Below are 18,267 nucleotides of genomic sequence, written 5' to 3' on the forward strand. Positions count from 1 at the left end.
AGAGGGGCTCCAGCCCTCGGAGCATTTCTGTGCCCCCTCTGGCCCCGCTCCAGCAGCCCCGTGTCTGTCCCGTGCTGAGGAGCCCCGAGCTGGAGGCGGCGCTGCAGGGGGGTCTCACAGAGCGGGGCAGGGGGGCAGCACCCCCTCCCTCGCCCTGCTGCCCACGCTGCTGGGGATGAGGGGGTAGCTGTGGTGGGAAGGGACCACAGGAGATCAGTATCCGACCCCCTGGATGAAGCAAGGTCAGCTCTGGGAGCAGACCAGTTCCTTCCATGTCGGGGCTTTGAGTCCTCCAAGGATGGAGGCTCTGTGTGGCCCCTCCGCGTGATGTGTCCCACCGCTGGTCTGGTCTCCTGGTGGAAAAGCTTTTTCCTGTGCCCAGCCTGGCTCGCTCTTGCTTCAGCTGATGCCCTTGTCTCTCCCATCACACTTTGTAGTGAAGAGCTTGGCTTCTTTTTCTCAATAACCTCTTCTCAGGGACTTGTTAGGTCCCCCTGCCTCAATGCTGCCTCATCTCCAGGCCAAACCAGCCCATCTCCCTCATGGGGGACATCCTCCTCTTCCTCTTGCTGGGCTCAATCTGTCTTGCTCCAGGTCTCTTTAGTGCCAGGGGTCCAAAAACCAGATTGCAGTTGTTACCAAGCCACGCACTTACAAGAAGAGGGCCCAGGTGGCCTCAAGACCTGGATGTTTGGATGGAGCTTCAAAGCCAGGGCGAGGCCACAGGTCTACAAGCCTGGCTGAGGCTCCTCGGGCTCTGCAGCTCCTGCCCACCACTTGCCACAAGGTCCCCGCTCCAATGGCAGCAGGTCGGCCAGATCCAGGAGTGTGGATCTGGAGCCGTGGGCCCTCCCCGTCAGCGGGGCTTTACCAGCAGGGTTTTTATCACCAGCTGGAGGATGGGATTTTGGGAGGGTGGGTCAGTTTGGGAAGCAGGTGCCACTGGATGGGGCCGTGAGTGGAGGGGACGGGGACACGTGTGGGGAACACCGGCTGCCCCGTGCTCAGGTTTGCTTTCCAAAACATCTCTGCTTAACCCAGAACCAAACCCACGTGGTGGTTTCTGATGCCTCAGCTGCACTTTCACCTTCCTCTCCCTGCCAAAGCCTCACGTCCTTTAGGTCTGAACTAACATTTTACCCGCTGCGTCAGGTGTATTTGCTCTCCTGCCAAGCTCACGAGGAGTGAGTAACTCACCAGCTGCTGGCGGATCACAGGACATTGAGATAAACCTGTTAGACTTGATAATCGCTGCAACAGCAGCAGGGATTGCTAATCTCTGATCCTTCCGTGGCTGCCGTGCACGGCCCTGAGCTGTTTGCTCTTAATCCCCAAGAGATTAGCAGGCTGAATAACAGAGCGAGGGAGGCAGGCTCCTGAGGGACCGCCGACCGGCTGCGCTGGATGACAGCAGGCGTCCTCCCACCTCCATCCCACCTTGCCCACTGGGCAAATCTGGGAGGGAGAAAAGGGGCAGGACAAATATACAGGGGCATAAAGCCAGGAGAACACCCCCCTTCCACCAGCGGTCGGTGGGCTGGCAGCATCCGGCGGCTCATTAAAGGAAATTAAATTCCTTTAATCAGCCTCACAGCCTGGATCATGCTGCACCAGCCCGGTCTGCCCCCAGAAGGGAGCTCCGTCAGAGCCCCCAAGGTTTACAGGAGTAACAATATGGATTATGCACAAAAAATTCTTCCCTGTCCTCTCTAAACAGCCCCAAGACACTACCAGAGGGAGCGGAGCATAAGGACGGCCCGTGTAATCCCCCCAGCTGTAGCTACGCTGCAGTACTGGAACAATGAACTGTCCAGGTGATGCAGTTTATCATTCAAGTGCTTCAGCAGCTCTGAAGGGGTCACACTCCTTTCAATCCACAAATTTCAGAAATATTTTGGAGAACCTGCAGCCTCACAACCCTGGGAGCCGGTTTCTGCGCTGGTGCCAGGGCTGGTTGTGAGGAGGGGGGTTGCTGTGAGGGCAAGGAGGGTTGCAGGAGTACAACACACCACTGAGGGCTAGCGTTGCTCGGAGCAAAGACATTTTGCATTTACTAATAGAGGTGGAGCTGCAGAGGGCAGCGGCAGGATGGTTTGCAGCAGTCAGGAGCTAGGGGACAAGCACCTCCTCCTCTCCCAGCACACCTTTCTGCTCTAAGATTTAATCTCCCCTCAGCCTCTGCACTGACAAGAGTCCCCAGCTGACTTCTTGTTTATCTGGGTGGGAAAAAGCCTGCTCACTCCATCCCACCAGCAGTCACTCTGCCATCTCTGTAGCCACACAAGTGATCATACCTTCACAGAATCATAGAATCCTTAAGGGTGGAAAAGACCTCTAAGATCATCAAGTCCAACCATCAATGCAACACCCCCAGGCCTCCTAAGCCATGTCCCCAAGTGCCACGTCTACATGGTTTTTGAACATCCCCAGGGGCAGTGACTCCCCCACCTCTCTGGGCAGCCTGTGCCAGGGCCTGACCCCTCTGGCAGGGAAGGCATTTTCCCTCATCTCCAACCTAAACCTCCCCTGACGCAGCTTGAGGCCGTTCCCTCTCGTCCCATCGCTGGTGACTTGGGAGCAGAGACCGACCCCCCCCTCACTCCAGCCCCTCTCAGGCAGCTGCAGAGAGCGAGAAGGGCTCCCCTCAGCCCCCTCTTCTCCAGGCTAAACCCCCCCAGCTCCCTCAGCCGCCCCCCAGCACACTTGTGCTCCAGACCCTGCCCCAGCCCCACTGCCCTTCTCTGGACACGCTCCAGCCCCTCCAGGGCCTTCTTGTCCCGAGGGGCCCAAACCTGAGCCCAGCATTCGAGGTGGGGCCTCCCCAGGGCCGAGCACAGGGGCCCCATCCCTGCCCGGCTCCTGCTGGCCACCCCAGTGCTGACACAAGCCCGGGGGCTGGTGGCCTCCTTGGCCACCTGGCCACTGCTGGCTCATGCCCAGCCAGCTGTCAGCCAGCACCCCCAGGGCCTTCTCCGCCAGGCACATCTTTCCAGCCACAACATCTTTCCTTCCTCCTTTTGTCACCGTTCCTACTGTGTCTCACTGAAATGGCCCCAACCAAGCCCTAAAATCTGTGGCACCTTGGAAGGGGCCTACCATGCACACAGAGATGTGGCAAACAAGAGAAGCACCAAACATTTACATGCAGCCGAGTATTGCTGCAGGAGGAATGTGCACAGGAGTTTTATTCAGCCAGGTTCCACATCATTACAGCTGTCTCAAGCACGCCAAGGCAATTCCTGATGATTTATGAGCTTCCTGCTACAGAAAGCCGGTTCCCACTCCAGCTTTTAGTATGGATTGTCTCGCACATGCTCTAGGATTTTTTTCAGACCCAGCCAGGTCTCCTCTGCAGTCGGGATGATTTGGTTGGCTGGCAGGAGGAAACCATAGTTCCCTGTGTCTCGCAGCTCAAAAGCGAAGGAGTATTTGATGCCATAATCATAGCTCCAGTCAATGCTGCCTCCACTGGCTTGGTCTGAAAGAGAAAGGGAGAAGAGCCAGGGCGGTGAGAAGGGGATTGGTTTGAGTTCTGGTCTCCTGCTGTTTACGAGGGACAAGAAGCAGGTTTTTATGTGAACGCTCAGCTACAATATTTGACTGGTGGCGTCACCCTACGGAAGCATCACTGCTGCCGAGAGGGAGAGACCCTGTGGGGGGACAGAGGCTGTTGCCCCGGGACAGCCCGTAAAAAACTCAGACTAGCAAAATACTCACAGATAGTGTTGCAAATGCTCCCCACTGTAAAGGTGGTGCCGTACAGGGACTGGATGGACTGGGCAGCAGCTCTTCCCAAGGCGTCCTGGAGAGGAGAAGATGAAGAACAAGTCAGAAAGTAGCCACGCTTAACGAGGCTAAACCTTAAGATTTCACCAACCTGAACCATACTTAAGGAAATCTCCACAATCTTTCAAAAAAATCTCCAATCTTTCACGCCCCTCAGTAAACTAGTGCCAAATCAATCCACTTCGTCATCACTCATACTAGTGACAGCACTCACAGATTCCACAGTATTTTGGGGAGGTGACATTGCAGGTGAATTCACAGAATGACAGAATCCCAGACTGGTGGGGGTTGGCAGGGACCTCTGGAGATCATCTCGTCCCACCCCCTGCTTGAGCAGGCACACCCAGAGCAGGGGGCTCTGGGTCCAGCCCCATCTTCCTGACACCCACCCGTCAGATATTTATAGGCATTGATGAGATCCCCCCTCAGCCTTCTCTTCTCCAGGCTGAACAAGCCCAGGTCTCTCAGCCTTTCCTCACAAGGGAGATGCTCCAGCCCCTGATCCCCTTGGCAGCTCTGCGCTGGCCTTGCTCCAGCAGTTCCCTGCCCTTCTTGAACTGGGGGGCCCAGAACTGGACGCAGCCCTGCAGATGGGGCCTCACTGGGGCAGAGCAGAGGGGGAGGAGAACCTCCCTCGCCCTGCTGCCCACACGCCTTTCCATGCTCCCCAGGACACCATTGGCTTCCTTGGCCCCAAGGGCCCGGTGCTGGCTCAGGGTCACCTCGCTGCCCCCCAGCACCCCCAGGGCCTTCTCAGCAAAGCCGCTCTCCAGCAGGTCACCCCCAGCCTGTGCTGGTGCAGTACTGGTGCTATGAATTAAGTCATAGCAGGTTCTGTATCTGATCATCCAGTGTTTGATCTCACTGACTGTCTTTTCAAGAAAAGGTTCAAGAGGTTCAAAATCCCGAGGCAGTCAGAGATCTTCCAATAGTCAGTGGGTGCTTGTAGGGAAAAGAGAGCCAGGCTCTCCTTGGAGGTGCCGGGGAAAAGGACGAGTGGCAACCAACAAATTGCCACATGGGGAATTGCATTTAGGTATTAGCGAAAAAGAAAATCCCCGTGACAGCGGGGAAACTTTGGGAAGGGCTTGAAGAAGCTGTGGAATTTGTCTTTGGAAATATCAAAACAATTAATGAAAACTGAGCTGGGCAAGGCCCTAAGCAACCCAGTTCAACCTTGATATTGGCTCTGACTCCAAAGACTGCCTGCTTTCAGTGGAGGGTTAGACTAGAGACTTCCAGAGATCTTTTCCATTTGAATTATGATTGTGAGATCTGTATCGCCTCAAAGATATCGTTACAGCTGTGATGCTGTCATTAAAGCAGAAAGAAGGAAACATGGGCCGGCGAAGAAGGCTGAGAATGAGTGGGGATGGCACGTGTTTGCATACGACCAAGATTTCTCTTTCAAAGGCATTTCATTGCACCAGGCTTTTGTTCGCTCTCACAGACAGTTGCTGTTATAGATGGCAGAGTTTAGCCTATCATTTTAATCCTGATACCTCACTGTAAAACTTGAGTATAGGAAACCAGCTGGACAGAACAGAGGAAGCTAAAGCTCAGTCACGACTTCTCACCAGCTCAGCGTGGTCTGCCGGTTCAGTGCATTTATAGCCATAGGGATACATCAGGAGCTGAGAGTAACTGTGGAGGGTGAGGAAGGCCCGGATGTTTCCATGATTCTTAATAAAGTTGACAACAGATCTAACTTCCACCTCTGAGTGGGCACTGGGCCCGCGGTAAGAGTCAGAACAGGGATTACTACTGGCTCCAGGACCTGTCAGTGCAAAGGAGGAACAAAGGCAAATCTGTAAGAACTGGCATTTATAAAAGGTCAGAGCGGACCAACACAAAGCCAGGCTTTCCTAAGAACAGGTCTTCACCCAAAGGCAAGGCCTTAAATCCTGATAAACATCAAACAGCAGCAACAGAGCATGAATACTCAATGACCGTACTTCTGGATGATACAGATTACCGCCTTCATCTTGTACTCACTGGCAATTAATCGATGCAAAATTATCTTTACAAAAGACAGCTGCCATCCTATATGACCATTTTCTTTTGGAATCCCTTATGTTAAGGAGATTGCAAGTCCTGTGTAACAGGATCCGGGAACATGAAAGGGAACTTTCTTCTTAGTAACAGCCCGAATGCAGAAACTTTATTCCTACCTCCAAAACCTGCATCCCAGTTCCTGTTTGGATCGACTCCAACACATCGACTGCCTTGATTCTTGGAGCGGGTCTTCCGCCACATGCGATTCTAAAACAAACACACACTATGGCTTTGAAAAGGAGCAAATCTCAGTCCTTGCAGAAAACCTGCTACCCAGAAATAGTTGCCTTTCACCAGGAAGAGATCCCAGGCAGAAGCCTAAGATTATTTCTGATGGGCTGACGGCCGAGATGAGCCGATGGTCAAAAATCAAAGGGCTGGTGAATTTGCAGCGGGTTGAGATGAGTTAGACAAGTAATTAGTATCTTTGGCTGCCCAACTCTTTTGTAACTCCTTGCAGCGTTAACAAATAGACTTTCAGAGCCTACTTCCCTCACATTTATTGTTCGCTTGGAAGAGCATGTCAGCTTTCTAAATCAGCTCGGATACACAGCATGCTTACTCACCGTGGTGTGGGTGAATACGTATCCATCAGGGTTTGTGACTGTCAGCAGGAAAATGTCCATTTTGTTCAGCAGAGAGGTGATGGATGGATCCTTCCCATAGTCAGAGGCAATCTAAGCAGAGACAATACGGTACACCATGATTACCAGCATATTTCTTTCCCGCGTGCTTATGCTCTAACAGCTAGGTACAGAGGTAAGCCTGGCTTTCGGGGCCGGAAAACAAGAAACATTAATTATCTGCTGGCCATAACTGTTCCTCGTTAGACTTGGAGCTTGCAGAGAGCAACAAATCTGTTTTATTAGTTTATTCTGAAGACAGGAAGTTAATGGAAGATGGCAGCAAATTTTCTCCTGCCTGTCCCAGGGAATGGGCCAAGACTGGCACTAAGGTTGAGATGGATTAACCACGTTGGGAATATACAACTGTGCTGCACTTCTCTGGTGGCTTAGTCATTTTCAGCAGAATTTAAATGCTCATTTATACAGAGCTGGAAGTTTTGGCACTTTTGTGGAAGGTAACCAACCACACAGTGTTCCTCTGTGTTGGCAGACCAAAGCAGCAAACTGATCTCAAAGTCCTCGGTTATTTGCATAACTATCAGCCCTGCAGTCCTCAGCAATTTCACCTGAACTGCTATATTTTGTCTACCTAAACCCAGCTGTTCTAACAATACACAGCGTTTTTCAATTCTTTGCCTACCAGCTGCCATATTCTCTCTGGAGTTGGCTGCGTCTTAAGAGGGGTGAAGGAGAGTTAGCAGGGCTGGCTAATGTGTGATATACTTTTAAACAGTCAGAGGCATTCCCAAGGTAAAAGAAAAATCAATCACTGCTGAAGTGACCTTTTTAGCCATCCATATTGCACTCGCTTGGGTAACCCACTCTCGCGAATGGATACCGGCATCAATCCAGATTGCAGGACGGTTGCTTCCTCCGGTGCTGAACTGTTAAACAAACCAGAAAGTTTTAAGACTCTCACTGACACCTTTTAGTCAAAAACATCTCATATAGATTGGGATGCTTTGGACTGAATTGTGCCGTATCTATAATGCAGATGTCTCTTATGTATGCACATATGTACGCATGCGTTCTGTGGTATCCTATATGTCATACCTTGAGCACATACAAAGGCCGCTTTTCATAGGATTCCCCGATCTGGAGCTTACTGACAATGCGGCTATACTCAGATGCAAGATGGTCCAGTTCTGCATAAATCTGAAAGGAAAAGGCATGGTGATATTTACATTACGTTTATGTATAGTACTCTGCAGAACAATTGCAGGACCTGATGAAACCTGATGACGTCTCCAAAGTCCCATCTCACCTTATGTCAGTGTAGTCAGCTCTTCCTAACATCACAAAGTAGGAGGAAGCACTGCTATATCCTCAAGATCTACTTACTTCAGGAAAAAGTTCAAAACCCTCTTTACGAACTTCTACTAGGAAAAATACCTTACCCTCCGCTCTGCTTGATGGCTACTGGCTTCCTATAGGTCCCTATTTCAAGATTCATTTATTTCTCAGTCTCTTTGGAGGGTCAGAAGGAAGGGTTTTGACAAAATTCTGCAGAGCAGTTTATAAAAAGGTACGATCAACACTTGTCTGCTCCAACACTCTGTCAGGGAGAGCACTGGCTCATTGTGCTGACCACAAAATGAATCCATTTAAAAACAAAGCCATGTGCCAAAGGAAGCCGGAAAGATATTTTAGATCTTAATGAAAAAAGGCATGAAAAGATGTCAGAAAAAAAAATCCTCCTCCCCCAAAGCTGAGGTACTCACGGAATCTAAAGAGTGGTAAGTTCCATAATTGAAGCTGTTGCTGCTGCGCTCCCTTTGTTGACTGTAGGCCATATCTTGCTTTTCTTGATCTAGAACAACCTAAAAGACACATTCAAATGTTGAGAAAAGCCTGGTTAATTTGCAAACTTCTGACTTCTGATGTTTATCTCAAATGACGACACGATGGCCCTGCACACTGGCCCCAGCCCCAGCCCCAAACATCCCACAGCCGTGGAGCAAAGAAATGTTTCTGCTGAATGTATCTGTAGTGAAGTGGGCAAGAATAGGAGTATTTAAATGGTCAGCATGATGTTTTAAACACTTCTTAAGATGAACACGGATAGCACTGGAAAGCTTTTTGGGGAAAAAAAAAAAAGGCAGTTTTTTTGCTGAGTTAATGGTATTTCAGATGCCATTTCGGGATTACTGCTCATGAAGAGATGCTGGATTAGTCCCAAGTGGGTACTTTTCTCTCACACAGTGGTGTACAGTTCTTTCAGATTATGATCCTGAACTACTTTTAACACAGTTTATTCAGTTATGAGTAACTTTAAACAGACTTATTGGACAGGCTGGCTTAATGGGCCAAGGCCAATGTATGAGGTTTAACAAGGCCAAGAACCAGGTCCTGCCCTTGGGTCACACCAACCCCAGGCAGCGCCCCAGGCCTGGGGCAGAGGGGCTGGGAAGTGCCCGGCGGAGAAGGCCCTGGGGGGGCTGGCTGACAGCCGGCTGGGCATGAGCCAGCAGTGCCCAGGTGGCCAAGGAGGCCACCAGCCCCCAGGCTTGTGTCAGCACTGGTGTGGCCAGCAGGAGCCGGGCAGGGATGGGGCCCCTGTGCTCGGCCCTGGGGAGGCCCCACCTCGAATGCTGGGCTCAGGTTTGGGCCCCTCGGGACAAGAAGGCCCTGGAGGGGCTGGAGCGTGTCCAGAGAAGGGCAGCGGGGCTGGGGCAGGGTCTGGAGCACAAGTGTGCTGGGGGGTGGCTGAGGGGGCTGGGGGGGTTTAGCCTGGAGAAGAGGGGGCTGAGGGGAGCCCTTCTCGCTCTCTGCAGCTGCCTGAGAGGGGCTGGAGTGAGGGGGGGGTCGGTCTCTGCTCCCAAGGCACCAGTGATGGGACGAGAGGAAACGGCCTCAAGCTGCGTCAGGGGAGGTTTAGGTTGGAGATTAGGGAAAATGCCTTCCCTGCCAGAGCGGTCAGGCCCTGGCACAGGCTGCCCAGAGAGGTGGGGGAGTCACTGCCCCTGGGGATGTTCAAAAACCATGTAGACGTGGCACTTGGGGACATGGCTTAGGAGGCCTGGGGGTGTTGCATTGATGGTTGGACTTGATGATCTTAGAGGTCTTTTCCACCCTTAATGATCTGTGATTCTATTCTACAATTCTATGATTAGTGTTGTGACTCCCAAATGTCTGAGGTTAAAAGACCACATGAAATGCCTCAGGGATTCTCAGAAGAGCCCCATGGAGCCTAGGAGTTTATTGATGTCGCTACTCAACATGGTTTCAGATAGCATCTGCAGAGTGATCCCCACAGCTTCCCCATGCAGCAGTGATCCACAGATAGTTGTTGAGAAATTAATCCACAGACTACAAAAATAAGGGAAGGACCTCATGGAAAGCAGAATAAAGAACAGTCTGTGTTAATGAATGAGCCCGGATTGTGAATCACTATTTGTTTCCAAAGGATATAAAAGCTAAATATGTGCCAATGGCATTGCCTACCTGTAGGTCTTCAATCAGGATGGAGTACCCAATCCCATGGGACTCCAAGAAGGCTTTGACTGATTGGACACTGTTAGCAGGGATTCTCACATCCACAGGGAGGGCAGGGGTGGAGGGACTTATCCAGAAATCAAGCTGAAAAGAGAAAGGAAAATGGATTTGGTCTGGGGAAAGTGTTCTGCAAACAGCTCTTCTAAAGCTTTAGAAACGCTGATTTCCCCCAAACTGAACGAATCCTGCAGTATCATGCCCTGTCTTGTTAACAGCACATTCCGTTCTTTAGCTTGGCCTCACCACAACCTTGTATCAGTTATTGTGACAAACTCACAAAAAAATAACAAAGGTCCGCAGGAGGCTAAAGTCAGCATTTTCACTGGTTTCAGAGCTTCAGTCATATAAGCAAGAGGAAATTTTAGTCTTCTACAATGATTATTTTACTGTTATCCCTTTTACCAGAAATAGTTTCAAGAAAAGCTCTGTATTACAGTATTAGGTAATGTGAAACCCGTTGTTTTTATTTCTCCTTTGGTAGGGCTTTTCTAAATTTTCATTTCTATACTATTCAAATAAATATTTTTAAAGAAAGTGATAATAAAAATTCTCACTGATGGCAATAAGAACAGTGAACTAGAATTTTATAATGTGTTTTCCTACAGTGTAGATTAACTAATAAATTCCTCCCACAGTGCTGGGAGACAAGTACAAAACCATTAGCATCCTCACTTTAAAGACAAGCTTTTCAATACTAAGATTAAGAGCAAAGCAGTGCAAATATGATTGTAAACCCAGTAAGAAGAAAATATGAACGCGGGCACTCCTGAATACCAAGCTGGTACTAGAACTTGCAGATCAAACACCAAGATTTGAGAGAGTAAATTTATTTATGGCAGCTGTCACAGTGTGGTACGAACCTTTCAAATGTGATGCAAAGTCCTACCCCAGTCAGAAACGTTAAAAAATGCTTCTGTGGTAAGAACATACCTCAAGGTGCTCCAGGGACTCCAAAAGCTGTAACTTCTTAATCTCCTCCTCATTTCTTGTCTTGATTCGGAGAACCTGGTGCCTGCAATAAATCAATAAGTCTTCAGAAACAGTCTCAAAAAGGGGTCTGGTTGAACTAGCTTGTTATTAATATCACGAATTTGGTGGGTATCTACTCGTACGCTACCAGCTGATATGGACTTCTTTAACACAGTTGACTTAGTGTCACCCAAGAGCTCAACCAACAACCTGAAGGGCCAGCCTGCTATATGTGCACTAGAACTAGTTAAATGGCAATTTTTATGATTTCATCAGAAACCAGCCATCAAGTGGATGAGGTTTTAATTGCTTACAAGGATCATTCTTGCATCTATTAGTTATTTTTTGTCAACAACTTGCAGGAAAAAAAAGTATTGTGGTTGAGTTTGCAAATGATCAGATGTTTGGGGAGCAGTATACATCAAATCAAACCAAACACTAAATACAGGATTCATTTCACCTTTCTTCAGTTTAGTCAAAGACTGTTCACACACTTCCCTGTGTTGTCAGAAGCTGATACCATCAGAGGGTGGCTTGCACCACTCCAGGTGGAATGAATCACCTCGTGGAAGCACCTCACTCCACCGGTTAGAGAGGTAACCTCAGCTATTAACTGAGACTATGCGTTGTACAACATACATGGATCACATCGTGCGGCCTCTAAGTGGTTTTTAGATCACTAAACCCCCTATAACGCATTCAAAAACACATTGTTCCAGGCTGCTCCGGTAAAATAGGTACAAGCAAACATTACCCTGAGGACAGGCTGATGAGCTCAAGTTTGTTCAGGCTGATCTAACTGCAGCCTACAACTACTTGAAGGGGAGTTACAAAAAACCAACAAACTCTTCTCAGTAGGGGTAGATGATGATAACAAGGGTGAACAGCTCCATGTCCTGCTCTGAGCAGGGGGAGGACAAAAAACTTCTGGAAGTCCCTTCCACCCAATGATTTTAGGAAATGACAGAAGGGTCTATGAACAACAAAGGACTGCAAAGGCTGGGGGACAGTAGATCCTATTCTGGAGAACCAGAGGGGATTCCTAAGGAAACCTGGAAGCCACAATGAATTAACAACTGGAAATACAGCCTGGGATGGATGCCATAGCCAAAAGCACCGATGTGCTCCTTAGCTGTGTAGCCCAGGGTTTAATGTGAGTGAGCCGAGCATTAATGCTGCGTTTGCAAATAGCATTTGGTGGTTAAAGCATTTGGTGTGTTTGTTCATTCTCTTCTCTAGGCCACTCTGTGGCATTTGGCCACTGTTGGAGACAGAACAGAAGTCCATGGAGTCCCATATCCTGACCTGGCCCAGCTGCTTTGCAGTACTGAAAAATGGAGACGAATCAGAGCAAATCGGTATGAATAACTGCAGAATCAGAAAACTCGTCTTAAGACAGGGTAAACAAGGGCCTTGGCGTATGAGCTCAGTTATGTGTGTGCTTATTTACTAGTGTGGCCTCAGCTGCTGAGAAGAGACACTTGTTAGCACCAGGTTGCTCAGTCTGGCAGGCTGAGGTGGAAGATTCTTTTGAGGGACCAAATTAAATCAACACTGAAGGCACTTTACCACATTAATAAGTCATTATTGGATTGTCCACCACCATAAGCTTTATTTCTGGATTGGATTCTTCTGTGAAGAGATGAGCTCATTAACCACAGCTACTGGACATGACTGAGGAATGAATTCATGAGAATCCAGTCTACGTTATGCCAGAGCCCAGATTAAATTATCAGAATAGCTCTTCTTGGCTTTACAAATCCTAGGGGTTTAGTAAACTATGTATATTACTTCTTGTTAATCTTTATACCTTCATATACAGATTTACTTTCTAGAATCTAGTGTTCACTTCCTACTTCTCAGGAAGTATCTATTACGTTTCTTATCATCTTCTATTATGTTTCTTACACAGTCCATAAGACTGTGAGGAAATACACCAGAAGGAGATAATTTTGCAATGCAACACACTGATAAACCTTTAGAATATAATGGTTGGAAATAAGGATTTGAATTGCTTCGAAAGGCTTTGAAAAGAATGAACCATTTAAAGAGACATGAGAAACTTCAAAACCAGAAGGAAGCTAGCGACCTTTCTGATCTGAAGCCAGGTTCTGGTCTTTCAGCTCTGCTCTGTGCAGGACCAGATCTGTCAAGCTGAATACTCGAGCTTTGTAGCAAGGTTCAGCTCCAAATCAAGGCTCAAGACTGCTCCTTAGATACAGTCTAAGCCAAAACAAAGCCCTGAGTGAACACAAACTTAGGAACTCAACAATGCAGCCAGACACTTCCCCTTAGAAAACCCAAATGAAAGTAGAGAAGGGTTCCTTCAAACACTGGAGTACCACAGCATCAAGACAAGTCTTTCATAAAAAGCAAAGAACATGCCCCAAGTAGATTTTGTACGATTAAGATAATGAAAAACAACAACTGGATAATACGGCCTTAAATGAAAGGTCTTCCATGAAAGCATAACTCACCCAACGAAAGTCTCCAGGCACAAGGAAGCCCCGAAGAGGGCACTGAAGATCAAAATCAGCTTCATGTTTGATGTGAGGTTCAACTCAGCCTAGCAAAGATGAATTTATACAGGACTTGTTAAGAAACCCTTTTTCAGATAAAACATATCTATAGTCCATGTGACTAAGTTCTCACATTTATCAGAGCTTTCAAGGCAACCAACAGATAGGAGGCCAATTTCACCTCCAAAAAAATATTTTCCACTGACATGTTCAAACTTGTAAGGGAAGAGTTGTTTTCAAAGCTTTGCCCACAAAGCTCCTCAGTGTCCTTTTACACATTTTTCTAGACAGAGGAAAACAGAGTCAAACTGAGAGTCATCCCAGCTCTCAGTGGGGGTAAGGAGCTCCCCCAGTCAACTCTTGGTCATGGGCTTTTCTCCTGCTGTAGATTTCTAGTAGCCACTCCTCGTTACTAAGAGGCAGCCAGTGGAAAGGTCTCTCCACCAAAAGTACTCAATTTGAGTGATTATTTTGAAGAAATAATCGCTCTGGTGATAGCATGCAGGCTTTGGGTCCTGCCTGCTACGCAACAAGTTCTCTCTGATAGAGTAGGCCAAGGCCATGCTATAAATTCGCTCTCATACACAAGTTACACACTTTTAGATATAAGCCAGATAGTTTAAATATATTCTTTATTGACATTACTAGCACTCCCCCAATTTTCAGTCGAGATGGTTTCATACAGATCCAGCCATCCAGTGCTTCAAGCAAATTAAAGTTGCAGCAAGATTCACATGAAAGCAAGCTGTATAGAATCATAGAATAGAATCACAGAATGTCTTGAACTGGAAGGGACCCACAAGGACCATCAAGGCCAACCCCTGTCCCTGCACAGGACACCCCAAATCCACACCAGGACTCTGAGGGCCTTGGCCAAGTGCTTCTGGAATATCGCCAGCCTTGGTGCCGTGATGCCTCCCTGGGGAGCCTGTGCCAGGGCTCCACCACCCTCTGGGGGAAGAACCTTCTCCTAATGCCCAGCCTAACCCTCCCCTGGCACATCTCCCTGCCATTCCCTCGGGGCCTGGCGTTGGTCACCAGAGAGAAGAGACCAGCACCTGCCCCTCCTCCTCCCCTCGGGAGGGAGCTGCAGAGCGCCATGAGGGCTGCCCTCGGCCTCCTCTGCTCCAGCTGAACAAACCCAGGGACTCCAGCCGCTCCTCGTACGGTTTCCCCTCTAAACCCTTCCCCAACTCCGTGGCCTCCTCTGGACACTCTCCAGTAGCTTTACACCCTCCATGTCCTGCGGCGCCCAACGCTGCCCACAGCACTCGGGGTGAGGCCGCCCCAGCGCGGAGCAGAGCGGGACAATCCCCTCCATCGCCCGGCTGCGATGCAGGGCTCGATGCCCCCCAGGGCACGGTTGGCCCTCTTGGCTGCCAGGGCATGCTGTTGGCTCGTGTTCAACTTGCTGTCTACTTGTTATAGTAGGAGCAGAAAAAAGCCTTGGGTGAACAGGAACTTAGAGGACCTCAACTCTGCAGCTAGACCCCTCTCGGACAGGCTTGCTAGAAATCCTCTTCTAAGGAAGCATCCTTCTCAGGAAGAGGTGACACAGGTTTGAAGAATTGCTGGAACAGCCACTGCCGGGTCCTCTCAGCTTTATGATGCCCACAGGGCTGTTCCAGTATCTCTCTGGCTCTTTTTGCTCTTGTGCTGGACTCTACGTCTCGCTTCACAGGGAATAGCCTCCACCTTGTTCGCCTTCCGCAAAGGTGCCCAGATATTTGAGTTGTCGTTACCTATGTTGAAGAAGTAACAGTGACAGGCAGTCACCTGGCTGAGCTTTGGGAACCATCTCTCTTGCCTTTGGTCGTGAGAACACCCAGCTGTGGTTGTCTCAGAATGACAGGTACGGCTGGAGGGCTGTAATACCTGTGGATGGGGTTCCTGGGAACCGACACGGGACAGAAGGGAGACAGTTCAGCAGTCTCTGGCGTCCGAGGAAAGGCAGTCTCTCACAATTCCCAGAGGATCTCACCTGTACTGCTCTCAACATTAGTCAGCGCCTCCCTGTGAGGCCTCCTCCAATCTCCACTCCCACCCTACCCCTCCGCAGCTGTGGCAGAGGCTTCTTGTCATGTGCTCACAGCAGACTCCAAGCAAGTCTTTTGTAAGGCCAGGCTTCATGTTTTTGGGAACAAAGGGAGCCTCAGGGATTCAGGACATGTAGGAATTAGTCATCCTGCAGCTGTTGTAACTTGGGGGCACACCACGGAGAACATACGCTCTGCAAGAAGGTAAGGTATGTTCCTGCGAGTCCCCACGTCTTTGAGGTTTAACCTAACCCAGTCCTCGGGAAACAAACCAATCTCCACTCCCCTCAACGTAAATCAGATAACATGGGTTTATCCTAAGAGATAGAAGAATTTCCTGCTTCTTGTGCTACAGTAATTCTGGTGGAAGTCAAATTCCACCTTTAGCTTACGGCCTTCAACATGTCATAAAGAACCAACAGACAGTCCATACCACCTCCTGTGGATTCAGTTTGAAAACAGGAAGGAGGAACTTAATTTAGGGCAAAATTATAGCTTGCTTCATTACTCATGCTACATCCCGCATGGATTTAAAGGCCAACAAGAGATCCCGCCAAACACGATGTCAGGGTCCGAAGTACACCAACAAGCTCCAAGTGCCCTGACCAGCCTCATCTGGGGCCCCCACCCCATTGCATTTAAGGAGCTTCATTTAAGCCCAAACCTTTGTACTGGCTCCTAACCCCCACTGAAGGGGCTACAGAAGCCTGCAGCACTGTGACCTCCCGCTGTAGCCGTAAGGTCCTGCAGGGTTTGGAGGGCAGCCTTGAACCACAGGGTAAGTCCTACAGGCAAAGTACTGCAGAGGCTGAAAGTCAGCCTCTGTAGTGATTGGTTCAGGTCCCAAAACATCTGAGCAAATTAGGGAGCAGCAGCAGCAGAGGTGCACCTCCACAGCAAGCCAGAAGCCAAAGGTGACAGCAAGGCAGATGGATGTAGAGAGCTCACCACAAGAAACACGGCCCCCTGGGACCCAAACGAGAGGAGCAGAGCAGGTCTGGTGGCACCGACCAGGGACAGCCACAGTCCAGCTCCTCAGGTAAGTCCGCAGTCACACAGCAGGTCCGCAGCTGGGACATCAAGAGCCACAAACCCAAGTCCACCGTGCACCCACCGCAGCTCAAACAAGGACAAAAACAAATAGCCTCAGCTTAAACGCAGCTCCCATGCCAAGGGGCGGAGGGTGCATGGGTGGGGGCCTCACACAAGCCCGGTCAGGGCAATTAATGCGCTCAGGGCCCTGGCACACTAACCTGGGCAGGGTGGGACATACTCTCTGCACAGTCCTAAGAGGATGTGGTATTGCGGAGTGAATCACGAACACTCTGGTGACACATTAAGAAGTGAAAGATTAAATTAATCTCATCAAACCAAACTTTGTCGTGTTGCTTAAAGTTGTCGTATCGATATAGCTAGACAGTTTGCCCATGCCGTTGTCGGCAGAGGGGCACAATGAATACCACCCCCCCACACCAACTAGAAAGCCCTCGAAAGTCATCAAATTTAGGTGGTGACACCCCTTTTCTGTAACGTCTGGACCCTCTGTTTTTGCCCCTATCTAAAAAACGTCCTTGCAACCAAGATACAGCGTAGTAGTCTCTCCTATCACACTTAGAGAAGAAGAGGCAGCCTCTGTCCTTGCCATACCCACAGAGCACGTCTGACCCGAGCCCACAGTCTCCCTCATCTCCCATCCCCTCAAATTAAGCATTCGGCAATCCAGTAGGAACAGGGAGAAGAGGAAAGTGGAGACAACCTGTGCTGGACTGAGCTTTCTTGTGCTCCTGCTGCCTCACTTGTCCCCTCTGCCCTCTCCACATACATTCTGCATTGCCTTTTGCTCTCTCAGGGGGTCCCGGGCATTTTCTGTAATGCTTTTTTGAACGCTATGCATAACTTACAAAACTCATATTTACCTTTTGAATTGCTCTCCTTTTTGTCAGAACATCATCTCTTGGACTTTCTGGAGGATCTGTTTCAGGGAAATAACATCATACACACGATGTTACTTAGAACATATAAACATTAATTCCTTACATAATGCTAGCTCCTAAAGCGTGCGTGAGCTTGTGAGAGAGGCTCTGGGACGCGAGGCTCACACAGCTGCAGCACAGGGAGCAGCGCCAGCCCCTGACCCAGGAAAACACAGCCAGGAGGGAAACCCTCACACCTTCACCATTTCTGCTGAGACTCTCAACAAGCCCATATTCCTCAGAAATTCCACACGTTTCACCTTGGGCTAGAAATGTTTATTTTCCCATCATCTCAAGCTAGACCTTTAACACCAACACAGCGAAGGGCTCCATCTGCAACTCATCTCCTGGATGATCAAAATGTTAATTGGCTGTAATGCAATTAATTTTGGATTACTGGTGAGAGAGCTATTATTTCTATAAGTAATGGATTATTTCCACATTTCTAATCCACAAGGCACCTTGGGAACGCCCTGGATAAGGAATGAGCAGGGATTTCAGTATGTGGATCACCATTTGTGGATGTGTCTGGCATTCTAGGAGCAGAATCCTCATTTTGATCTCTCTGGAAAACCTGCCACTATATGCCAGCGTAGTAACACCGACGGTAAGAGAGCTACTTATTTCCAACTCAAATTCCCTTAAATTAGGAAATCAAGAACTTCAGCTTTCCAGGGTTGTCCCCAAATTTCACATGTCTGAGTCACAGGTGTTTATAACACACCATGCACTCCATCGGATCCTGTTGTAGCTTTGCATTTCAGGACACCGAGCACACAGATGACTTATACCTGGTAATAACAAGAAG

General features: G+C 49.1%; 1 protein-coding gene across 1 annotated transcript; it reads right to left on the bottom strand.

Moving 5' to 3' along the window:
* Window positions 1-3,157: 3,157 nt before the first annotated feature.
* Window positions 3,158-13,476, bottom strand: LOC142057666 (carboxypeptidase A2-like). The gene is made up of 11 exons (XM_075094146.1): window positions 13,409-13,476; window positions 10,893-10,974; window positions 9,912-10,046; window positions 8,189-8,287; window positions 7,521-7,622; window positions 7,250-7,351; window positions 6,408-6,518; window positions 5,958-6,048; window positions 5,364-5,563; window positions 3,718-3,802; window positions 3,158-3,478 (listed from the first exon to the last, which is right to left on the bottom strand). Exons 1-11 carry the CDS (start codon window positions 13,471-13,473, stop codon window positions 3,291-3,293), a joined length of 1,260 nt encoding a protein of 419 aa, XP_074950247.1. The 5' UTR covers window positions 13,474-13,476; the 3' UTR covers window positions 3,158-3,290.
* Between the last annotated feature and the right edge of the window lie 4,791 nt (window positions 13,477-18,267).

Source organism: Phalacrocorax aristotelis, chromosome 1 (genome assembly GCF_949628215.1).
Source record: "Phalacrocorax aristotelis chromosome 1, bGulAri2.1, whole genome shotgun sequence".
Lineage (NCBI taxonomy): Eukaryota > Metazoa > Chordata > Aves > Suliformes > Phalacrocoracidae > Phalacrocorax > Phalacrocorax aristotelis.